This window comes from Schistocerca gregaria, chromosome 8, assembly GCF_023897955.1.
Source record: "Schistocerca gregaria isolate iqSchGreg1 chromosome 8, iqSchGreg1.2, whole genome shotgun sequence".
In the NCBI taxonomy this organism is placed as follows: domain Eukaryota; kingdom Metazoa; phylum Arthropoda; class Insecta; order Orthoptera; family Acrididae; genus Schistocerca; species Schistocerca gregaria.
In genome coordinates, this window is record NC_064927.1 from 397,373,090 (window position 1) to 397,385,846 (window position 12,757).

The window sequence follows — 12,757 nt, forward strand, 5'->3', positions numbered from 1 at the left end:
AATTTGGTTCTGGCTGTGAATCATGCTCAGATAGCCTAACAGCATTATATTTCTCTTTTTATTCTGTACTATGTATCAATCACATTTCACTTCTTTATAAGCCTACACTGTGAACACTCACTTCCAGAAAAGGTTTCCTAACACACAAAATCTATATTCAGTTTCATTTCCTTTGACTCTTATGACTGCAGTCTGGTTTTTTTATGTGTTGTGCATAACCTTTGTTCCTGCTTTTATAGTTGGTAACTTCAGAATTTCGATTTTCCAAATAATTAGATAAAGCTGGTGACATTTCAAAATGATAATCATCTCAAAATGATAAAAATCCATATCTGTGCCCTCAGAACTCCAGCTTAGATTTAAATGAGGGCACCTACTTTATTTTTCCCGTATGTTAAATTTAGTTGCATCAGTTATTTAATTTATATTATGTGAGAGAGATAGATATTTAAAAAAGCAATGGGCTGGGCTTTGAATTTTTTAAAGGAAAGCAATTTTTTGTGACATCTTTTAACTCTTTATCTGGCTCAAACCTATTTTATCTGCATCTCCAAATAGCTGTTTCCACTAGTGAGATGCCCCAAGAGTATGGAAGACTGTAATACAGGAAGCAATTGATATTTTGTGAAATTTTTATTGCTCAAAACATACCATGTATAGTGTGTGGCTTAGCGACTAAGTGACAAATTACAAGTCCAAATGTCTGGGAATCAGTTTTCAACCAGCTCTGGAAATTTTTTGTAAAATTAAATGCTCCATTCATCTCTGGCAATGATTTGTATGTGTGGGTAAAATGCCATGTCACATTGCAGTATTGAATCCATGTAATATTGTAGATCCCCTTGAACTCGATGAGAAAGCCAGTCCGAAGTTTGGAGCACCTAGTGAAGCAATGCGGTGTTCAAACCAACCTATGGCTTTTGAAACCTATACCTAAAACATATATAGTGGAAAAGTTGTGAAATGTAAATAATTAAGGAGTAAAGGACCACTCGGTGAATAGCAGAAGCACTTGCTCATCATTAGGTACAAGGCATGCACAATTAAGCATATGCATGTACCCTCGACGAGATGACGCAGTGGTTACACACTGGACTCGCATTTGGGAGGACGATAGTTCAAATTCGTGTCCGGCCATCCTGATTTAGGTTTTTCGCGATTTTCCTAAATCACTTCAGGCAAATGCAGGGATGGTTACACTGTTCCACTGACAGAGCATGGCCAATTTCCTTCCCTAATCTGATGGGATTGATGACCTCACTGTTTGGTCCTCTCCCCCAAATCAATCGACCAACCAACCAACCCGCCTCCCGCCACCCACCCACCCACCCACCCACCCACCCACCCACCCACCCACCCACCCACCCACCCACCCACACACACACACACACACACACACACACACACACACACACACACACACACACACACACACAGAAAGCAATTATTACATTCTGCTGATTTCTCCTTTATGCCATAAACATGTCCATTTATTTGCTTTAAATTCCTTAATAAATGTGCAAGCAAATCTCTATTATTGTGTGTGAAAGGAAATAAGAAATTTTAAAAGAAAGATTGTTTCTTACATGTGTAAGGCATTAATGTGATGTTGCCTAGGCTAGTTACACCAGATTACTGAAGTGCATACAACCTGTTGGAAAAGTTGTTTGTGTTACGTCAGTTCACGTGTTGTAGCTTCGGAACTTGTTTCTCATGGAAATTCTTCTGCTTCTTCTTCTTCTTCTTCTTCTTTTAAAAACACAGTGTCAACATTGTGTTCCGGATAAAAAATTAGTGCCGTTGACATCATAACTTTGATGTGAAGTTTATTTTCTGCTCCTGGTTTTCATTCACAAGAAAGCTCACTGTTGCATACTGAATGTTGAGCCCTAACCCCCTGTGTTTTCTTTCCTCCTTGTAGCATAAGTAAAGAGGGAGACTGAATTTTGATTGCTTACCAGTGAAAATAACATTAGAGAGAAATTTGATGATGGAAAATAATTTCTTACAGACACTCTTATTTGTGTTTCACACACCGTTTAGTTGGAGTTATAATAATTATATTGTAGCTTTTGTTGACGCCCATACATATGTAGCAGAAACACTCTTAAATGATTCAGATTTAATGAAATATATTTCATATTTCCTTTCTGCAGGAATGCTTAATTAATGAAAATCATGTGTCAGTGTACTGATGAAAGTAACTTCTCATAGAAACATGAAGAGATTCAGAACTCACAAATCCTATACTTACCTTTCTGGGAAGTTGTAGAATTTATTGTCTCTTGCATTGTTTTCTGTAAATGAGTAAGCACCACAGACAGTATTCTTGTAACTAGCTTGTCAGTATATTTACTTTGTAATCTCAGTTGATCCCTGCTTGTCATTTCAGCAAGAACTTGAGGAGGCTGCAAGTAAACCTGCCATTAAAAAGGAGGAGGAAGAAATTGCTCTGCCAAAACACCAGAGCCCGGCACAAAAAATCTACGCGGAGAATAGAGTAAGTATATAAAGGGGGGGGGGGGAAATTTATCATTTGTTTGACGATCACCTTTTTGAGTAAAGTAACTAAGTGACTTACAACAGTGTCTACAATTTTAAATTTTTTGTGTGATGAGAACATAGTTTAAGGAGTGTTTTAGAATGCATGTTAATAAGTATTTTATTTATGCTGTGACTTAATTTTAAACTTTATGATACAGTGTATGAAATTTGAGGTGATTGTTAGTATATGTGTATTGTCAGTGTACGTATACATTATCTGATCAAGAGCCCCAGACCCCTATTACTGGGCTTTAGTATGGGGTGTTCCCGTTCTTCGTCTTTATGATGGTTTGAACTCTGTTGGGAACATTTTCAGTGAAGTGTCTGAATGTCTGTGGAGGAATGGCAATTCTTGATCAAGAGCCAAAATCAGAATGGTTACTGATGTTGGACACTGGACTGTGGAGCAAATTTGACATTCTAACTGATCCTAAAGGTGTTCCTTTGGGTTTAGGACTTTGGACAGGCCAGTCCATTATAGGAATGTCCACAAAGCCTTGCCTCACAGTTGCTGCTTTATGACTGGGTACAATGTCATCCTAACATAATCATTGTCTCCACACTGTTCCTGTACTGTATTTAGTACACAATACTGTAACGCATGTTCATATCCTTTCACATTTAGCATTTTCTGAAACGCAATAAGGGTATCTCGCCCTAACCATAAAAAGCACCCTCGTACCTTAACACCACCTCCTCCATACTTCATTATTGGCACTACCATGTGATGGCAGGTAACCTCGTCCTGGTGTTTGCAAACTCGGATCCTTTTATGGGATTGCCACATGGTACAGCATGATTTATCACCCCAAATCACTCATTTCCAGTCACCAATGTCCATTGTCACCACTTTTTACTCAACCTCAAGCTTTGCATAGTCTTGATTGCAGAAAGGTGTGGCCTGTGAACAGCTGCTCAATCATTGCACCCCATTCTCTTTATCTGCCTATGCACAGTTACTGTGCTACCTGGACTGCTGGTAGCACTTTGGAACTCACAACTCATTCCTTTCATACATTTCAAGCAATTTCTTGCAACCACCCTCTACAATGCTCAGGGTCCTTGTCCTTCCATTTATGAGGTCAGCTCAGTCTTGGTTTAGCTATAGTTGTTCCTTCACATTTCCACTTCACAGTGACATCACCAGCAGTTAACTTGGTCAGCTTTAGAAGGTCTAAAATGTCCATGTTGGGTTTGCTATTCAGGTGACATATAACGACTAATCCACATTCAAAGTAACAACTCTGCTGACTGACCCATTTTGCACCAAGCGAGGTGGCGCAGTGGTTAGCACACTGGACTCGCATTCGGGAGGACGACGGTTCAATCCCATCTCCGGCCATCCTGATTTAGGTTTTCCGTGATTTCCCTAAATCATTTCAGGCAAATGCCGGGATGGTTCCTTTGAAAGGGCACGGCCGATTTCCTTCCCAATCCTTCCCTAACCCAAGCTTGCGCTCCGTCTCTAATGACCTCGTTGTCGACGGGACGTTAAACACTAACCACCACCACCACCCATTTTGCTGTATGCCTTCTCTACTGGCAACACAATAGTCTCTACCTCCTTTTATATTATGTCTCATGACTGCTAATTGTCTCTTCTCTCAAAAAGAAACTTGTACAAACACTCACACTTCCAATTAGTGATTACAGCAATTTTATCCTTTAGAATATTTCTCAGGAAAGTTCACGGCACCTGGATTTGGTTATGAGTAGCTATGTGCATTATATCAAACAACAGAAAACCCATGATGGAATAATAACAGTATTATGGAAAGCATTGATTGTTACCACTGTAGGGAGGAAACCTTGAGTTGCAGACAGGCACAACAAAGAGCCTGCTATAAATTTGAGCTTTTGGTCACAAGGCAGTCATCTAAAGTAGAAAACACACATACTCACTTATTCACACAAGTGCACTCACACACACTTGATCACTGTGTTTGGTTGCTGGAGCCTCAGCCGCCAGAGACGTGATCATGTGTGTGTAAGTTGTCCAGAGACAGTGGTTATGTGAGTGAGAGTTACACTTGTTGTCTGTTTCCTACTTTAGAAGAAAGCCTTGTGGCTGAAAGCTCAAATGCATAGCAGTTGTCTCCTCTATAGGGTGAGTAGCATTCTGTCTTCTCCATAATATTGTGTTCGTTATAACTTTGATGATCAACCCACTTTCTCAGTCATTCTCAGCAGTAGGAACACGACTTGAATAACCTCCGTCATTTTATTATATCATATCTCCAGCTTCAGAAGACTGTTAATGACATATCTGCTAAAGCAGCAGTAATGGCTACTACACAGTCATTATCCTTGTACATCCTTTTCTCCACCTATATTTTTATCATTTCCTAGTATTCTTAGCTGGTGAAGTCTCCTTAAATTTCCTTTTCTCAGAAATCTGTGTATCAGAAAACATTTTGTCATTTACAAATTATTTTTATTATTGTTATTGTTGTTATTATTGTTGTTGTTATTATCATCACTACTGCCAGCAGCAGTAATCGAAATACTGCCAATATTAGCTTTATTAGTTCATAGTCATTGTTATTTCTCATGTTGTCCCTATAGACACTCAAATCATTTTAATACTGCTTTTCATATTAAAATGGTTATTTCTTAGGCAACTATGAAGTAAAAAAGGTAGTGTAAGTGTCAGCTGTATGGGAGGGTCTGATGGCCCTAGTCAGCTGAGGATAACTAAGTAAATAAATTAAATAAATAAAAATTATACATCAGGTAGGGGTATACAGATATTTGTAATCGGATTATGTACAAACATACAGCATTCTTAGACAAAACACACTGTGATATTCCATAAGATGTGCAACTAGTTTTATCCCTAGAATCTTCACTGTAGTGCTTAAACCCTTAACAACTGTAGCAAGTATTTCCATGAGCACTGATGCTATAGGTTTTAGTGACATAGGTATATCTACAGAGAAAAAGTTATTAGATTGTAAACTTCCACATAGTCTCGCTCACAGTGATGTGTGAAAGATAATGAGATTTCAACAGGTGCATCTGACAGGGAATGGTAACTAGCCTGTATGGAGATGGGGTGACAGCCATATGTACATCTTGATCTTGAGGTAATGGAAATTCCATGTAGGAGGAATATCAACAATATAGGAAAAGACAGATTACTACTTCCTGTAAAGAAGGCACATTTTGTTGCAGACAGGCACAATTAAAAGACACTTACATAAAGCTTTTGGACACGCACACACGCGCACACGCGCACACGCGCGCGCACACACACACACACACACACACACACACACACACACACACACACACACACACACACACACACTGCAGCTTGGACACTCATGACCACTGTCTGCTGAGGCCAGACTGTGTGTTTATATGTTGTCTAATTCAGAAGGCCTTTTGGCCAGAAGATTATTTGTGTAGCAGTCATTTAGTTGTATCTGTCTGCAACTCAACATCTCCACTTCATGGTGAGTAGCAATCTATTCTTTTCAGGAGGAAGGGAAGATTTAGAGCCCTTCAGGCTGAACTGGCTAGTGCTAGAGAGAAATTGATGAGGTTAAGGAGGGAGAAGGGTGAAGACAGGTGGGAAGTGTTAGCAAGGAACAGGGGCCACGGAAAGAGTATCTGACAGTTTCATCATTTGGCACAAGCCATAGATTTGTCTTTGCTACCTCAACTAAGGAAGAGACCACGAGGGTGACCAACTTTTGATCACAGGTTTAAGGGAGATGACCAAAATCTGACCATGATTATAAAGGAGATTTAGTCATAGTGAATTTCAGCTACACAATTATACCAGTCTCCTTGAACTGGATGACAATGGGGATGTAAACATAAAAAGTAAGACATACTTCGCTTACTTTTACTCATATATAATATTTTGGGGTAGCTCTTCAAGCTGAGAGCAGGTTTTTAAGAGTACAATGAAATAAGACTCATTTGTGGTCTAAGCATGTTTGTTGTGTTTTCTGTTATGTTTCACACCTACAAGGATCCACTCATTTTTTTGGTCTGTGGAATCAAAAAGGAATTTAAACAAAACAATTTATTTTTTCCATGACATAAAATGCTCAGAAATAATCACAATAAAATGTAACAAATTTAAAAATACTCATTTACAGAAGCAGCACAACTCTGCAGTTACTGATCTTCCTGAGCAAATTTATAAAACTCTTTGCAATTATAATCAAAATTTATTTCAATCATAAACTCTGCCTTAATAAGTTCTAAGCTGCAGCTGTTTCTTTGATCTGTCCACTTATTGCTCATTAGAGAAAAACCTCTTTCTGTGTGAGCATTTGATCCTGGAATGCTTAATAGTCAGCCAACATTTAAAAATAAATTAAAAGATTTTCTAGATGACAACTCCTTCTGCTCATTGGCTGAATTTTTTGATATAAATTAAGGGAGGGAAAAAAACTAACTTAAGCATTAGTGTCATGCAATATTTTGTGTAATGTAATATCTTGTACAGACATCTTTCATTAACATGACACGTTCCACATCATTACGAAGTGTCGTATTCATGATCTATGGAACAAGTATTAATCTAATCTAATCTAATCTCTAATCTAATACAAAGCCTATGATTTTACTAAGGTTTGGGACATCAATTTGTTTGAATTTTAAATCTTTAAAAAAATTTACCCAATTTTCTGCTGTTGTTCCTGTTTTCACCATACTGACATCACTTTTTACAGTAGAAAACTCCTCATTTACAAAACCAAGAGCAAATTCTTTAACTATGGCTAGTAGCTCTCTGAAAGAAATTTCAGTTTTCAACTTTAATGGTAAAAGACAGTGAACTGGAATTACATTTGATACATCAAAATGTTTTGTTATGTAATTATTAAAGCAATGGTGGAAGTGAATAAAATCATCTCTGACACATTTTTCCATGGATGGACTTAAACTGTTCAATAATTGTTCAGTAGTAGTACCAAAAAAACTGTCTTTAATCCTTTGCTGAATCTTATTACACACATTTTTCATCACTTCATAGCACTCCCCGGTGCAGAAATGTGAAGATTCAAGGATTTTTCCAGACTGAACAAGTAAAGCACCTATGTTGGAAAAGAAATTAAGATATGCCTCAGTAACACTTTTCTGGATCTTCTTCACAAAAAAACTTTGTTAATATTTTTGTTTAGTCATCCATGCTCTTGAAATAACTCTTAATTGGTAATCATTTCTTGATTAGTCTGTCCACAGCAGATGTTAATGAAAGCCAACATGACGAACAATTTTTAGCCACTCAGCATCAACAAAATTGAAGAATGTTTGCAACTCTTCTCTTCTCTTTGCAGATACAGAGAAGTGGCCATTAATTTTCATAACAAACATTTCAGTAGTTACCTCTAAAGCATCACAAGCATGGTTTGTGGCATTACGTAGCAAGTGATTCGAGCAATTTTCTTTCACCAAATGCTTGTTGTTTTCTCTAAGCAGTTTAAATACAGAATTGTGCTTCCCATAATTAACATTTACATTATCAGCACAGATTGCAGTCATGTTGTTTACATCTAAATTATGTAAACTCAATGAAGAATTGATCAGACTGTTAACAGTATTAGCTGTCTCATTAGCCTGTTCAACGAAGTCCAGAAGTCTAATTTTTAATCCATTTTTAGGATCAAAATATCTTACAACAATAGGAAACATCTTTCTGTTTTAGTGGTTCGAAGCATCAGTTGCAATAGAATAAAGTTACTTGATTTAGATGGATCTTTTAAGACACCAATGAAGCTCGTGAAAAATATTCTGTGATAATTTATTTTTACAATCCGTACTTCTGTAGCTGATATTATGCTTTACTGTATGAAAAAATGTCGCTAGCTCATCTGCAACATTTTTCATGTCCTTGCTGGTGTTGCCAAAATATTTAAATAAATTTGAATTTGCTTTTACATCTCTTTCGTTCCGATTGTGTAGTTTTGTAGAAGAATGTTGGCTGCAGTCATCTTTACCACCAAGAGCAATGCTAAAGTCACACTTATGTAGCACACAGTAAGCTCAATTTACGTTGTTGGCCAGGGGCTTTAACCACAAATATTGTTCCTCTCATATTTTCAAGTAAACACACAAGTACTTCATCTTCTTGCTTCGTGGAATTTTCACAACTTCATTTTCATGGCGAGAGCACATAATGAAAACCCATTCACTTAAAAAGCAAATGAAAATACTGTATACAGGAATACTTCACAGCAGGTATTATGAAAAAACCAAGAAGTTAGCACAAATTGAAACATTTGGTACTAACATTCATCTGTTTCGATTGCTGACACGAATAGTAATCGAGAATAGTATCGATTATTGCAAGAAAAGTGTTCAAGATATCTCGATGAAAGAGTTTCAATTATCGATAGTACCTCACAGGTATAACAGCGATCACTAAACGAAATATATGGGAGAAACAGGTGGACAGTAAGGGAGGTGGGAGAGAGGCGGGGGGGGGGGGGGGGGGGGGAAGAGAGAGAGAGAGAGAGTGAGAGAGAGAGAGAGAGAGAGAGAGAGAGAGAGAAGTTCTAAAATATGGGAGAACCCGTATAATATGGGAGAGTTGGTTGCCCTAGTCAGTACTCAACAGACTTTCACTAGGAAACCAACTGTTGCAAAAAAAAAAAGTAGAAAGTAGGAGGAAAGTTCTGTTGTTATGTAGTAGCAATGGAAGAGGTGTGCCAGATCTTGCAGGAAAAATTAGGTGACAGGTACCAGGTCACAAGTATTTTCAAGCCCAGTGCACGTCGTAGCCAAGTGATAGAGGATGTAGGATCATTGTGCAAGGATTTTACAAAGCAGGGTCATGTTGTGGTTGTGGATTCAGTGGGAAACGGTATTGATAGGGATCAGGGCTACAATATTGAGTGTGACCTGGTAAAAATAGCATCTGCAATGAACCACACAAATGTTGGCTTGGTTTCCGCTTTCATGTGGTATGATCAGCCCCAATTGAACAGCTCTATCAGGAGGGTCAGTATGAAGCTAGATCAGCTGCTTCAGGCAGCTACTTTGTCAGGAATATGTTTGGTTCCCATTGATGGTATTGACAGGTGGGATTTTACAAGACGTGGCCTGCATCTCAATAGGAAAGGGAAGGGTAAACTGGCTGGGATTATAGCAAAATCTGGGGGGGGGGGGCACTGAAACTCATGAGAGTACTTGTTTAGGCTAAGATCAGTGTCCATTCATCCTACAATGATTGAAATTAAGCTTGCTGAGAAGTTCTGGCAGGCAGGTACTAGAGGTGTGAAAATATCTTAAGATTTTGTAATAGTTCAGTGAAAAATAATGTTAGTATGTCACAAGATTCACAAAAAAGTACAGTGAAAAATAATGTTAATATATTGCATCAGAATATCAGGGGATTAAAAAAGCAAGGTAGATGAGCTTCTTGTTTGTTTAGAAGATTTAGAAACTGAGAGTGGAGTAGATGTACTATGCCTGTTTGAACATGATATAGTCACAGGTATGGAAATGGTAAACATAGGTGGATATAAGCATTCAGCACACGTAAGTAGAGACACTACGGAGAGAGGAGGAGTTGCCGTATATATAAAAATCTGTCAAAGTGTGAAAAACTTGGAAACTAAAAAAGTTAGCGTAGAGCAACATACAGAAGCATGTGCATATGTGCTTAAACTAAGTAATGGCACTTTTGTAATTGCAGCCATGTATAGGTCCCCATTGGGAAATTTTGAACTGTTTTTGAAAAAACTTGGATTTTCGTTTGTGCTATCTGTCGGACAAAGGAAAGAAAATTATTATTTGTGGGGATTTCAATGTAGGTTTTCTGCAAGGGTCCAATAAAAAGCTTGACCTTGAAGTATTACTTGGTTCTTTCAATTTGACGTTAGTTATTGATTTTCCTACTTGAGTGGTACAGGAAAGTTGCGCACTGATAGACAGTGTTTTCATAGACAAAGATAAATTTAATCAAATAAAAACGTTTCCTGTTAAGAATGGTATGTCTGATCATGATGCACAGCTAGTTACAGTATATGATATAATTCCATTCAGTAATTCATAACAGTTCTCCAAAATAGTGCATTCAATTAACTATTTAACAATTCAAAATTTTAGGAAAAGCTTGCAACAATTAGACTGGGATGAGGTGTTCAGAGAACATGTGCTAATTAAAAATTTTACCTATTTCATGATGCCTTTGTGAGTATATTTGATAACAGTTTCCCTAAGAAAACAGTGAAATATGATTGTAAGAAATCATGTAAAGATAAAGAGATAAAAATATCTTGTAAACACACAAGAGAAATGTATCTTATAGCTAGGAGGAGTAATGATCCCGAAACAGTGAAACATTATAAAAACTGCTGCACTGTATTAAGAAAAGTTATTAAAAAGTCCAAAAGTATGTGCATTATGTCTGAGATTAGCACATCTGATAATAAAATTAAAACATTTTGAAATATTGTTAAAAGGGAAACAGGGCAACCGAGAGCTCAGGAAGACTGTATTTCTGTCAGACACAATGAAAAGTTTGTTAACAAGAAGTCAGAGGTAGAAAACATTTTTAATAATCATTTTTAAGTGTTGTAGAGAAAATAGGATCCAGCTATTCATTAGAAAATGCAAGGCAGTATATGGAAGAGGCAGTACCTATTCAATTTGATAAAATTGAAATTCAACATACCTTTCCTACTGAAATTAGGAAAATAATAAATTATCTTATTGAATACACTATCATTAAGAAAAATTAGAAAGCAAAGTAAGAGAGACCAGGGTGTATGGATGATACACGTCGTAGGTTCTGACACTTTCTTGGTGATGTCTCACATAGATATGTACCTGAAATGGAGAAAGAACAGAACAAGAAGCTAACAGAAAAAAGATAAAGGAATAAATCCACAAAGAACATCTACTAAGTGAACAAAGCATATGAGATCTGTTCCAGAAGAAACTTTGTCAAGAACTAGAGAAGAAAGAAGTGAAAGAAATAGAGAAGGAATGGAAAAATATAGAAACTCTAGTTAAGCAAATTGCTGGAGAAGCCTTAGGAAAAAAGAAAAATATGGAAGGAAGACAGTATTAAAAATCTAGACACTAGAATTAGAGAAAGTTGTAAGGAAAAAATAACAAGATTATCTTGAATATCTCAGTGAGCCAACAGAGGAGAAAAATGCAGCAAATCGAGCAGTGAAACCAGTTTGTCAAGAATCTTGGGATAGGTTTACAAGTGTGTGAAAGGTAAATTACAGCATATAAAAAATGAAAATGCTACATCAGACATAAAAAGAAGTTGCTCAAATAAATAACATCCAACAAGTGAAATGGGTAGAACACTACAAGAACTTGTAGAATGAAGAAACATGCTCCACAGAGAATATAGGATGAAATTGAAATAGGATGTGTAGTCAACTTACTCATGGATGAATTAAGAGAAGCCCTCAATTCCACAAGAAACACAAGAGCTACTGATATGGATGGCATAAATACTGAACTGCTAAAATATGAAGGCACTCTGCTACAAAAGAGACTACTACATTTATTTAATATATGATGGAGAAGTGGAGTTAGTCCAGAAAGCATGGTCACAAGTAAATGTGACATCACTGTTGAAAAAAGGAGACCACAATAGCTGTAAGAAATAGAGAGAAATCACCTTGCTTGACACCGCATACAAACTTCATGTAAGAATAGTGAACATGAGGTTAAAGGTTATAGCTGAGAGTTTATTAGGCAAAGAACAAATGGGATTTCAGAGAGGCAGTTCGACAAAAGATGCAGTTTTATAATAAAACAAATAATGGAAAAGCATAGTATAATAGGGAAACCTATTTAGCATTCATTGATTTTGTGCAGACTTTCGGTAATTTTGATAGAAAGGAACTGTGGAGAGTTATGAGGAAAAGAGGATATCCAGAACACCTAATAAACATTTTAAAAAGTCTTGACAAACACACAGTTGTAATTAATTTCAGGTATAAATGGCACTCTTAACACAACGTATAGCCACAAACAAAGGAGAAGACAAGGGTGCAGCATTTTGCCCACAATTTTTAACATTTATTTAGATCACGCAATTTCGAAATGGAAGGAGTTCCTGCTTGAACTGTCTGTTAAGGGCTGATGATACCACACTACTGGCAGATAATGACGATTACATACATAGGGAAATACATTTATTAGGTGAGCTTTGTGGCAGTGCCATTTGTCAGTTTCAGAAAAGAAGACAAAATCAATGACTATCACAGGAAAACATTCTGTA

At 37.0% G+C, this 12,757-nt stretch overlaps 1 protein-coding gene across 2 annotated transcripts in view; it reads left to right on the forward strand.

Moving 5' to 3' along the window:
- Positions 1-12,757, forward strand: part of LOC126284927 (nuclear receptor corepressor 1-like) — a 355,946-nt gene that overhangs the window by 168,183 nt on the left and 175,006 nt on the right. For both annotated transcript variants that reach the window (XM_049984190.1, XM_049984191.1), the window contains exon 6: positions 2,393-2,500. In XM_049984190.1, coding sequence (XP_049840147.1) covers positions 2,393-2,500 — 108 coding nt within the window. The remainder of the gene's footprint in view (positions 1-2,392; positions 2,501-12,757) is intronic.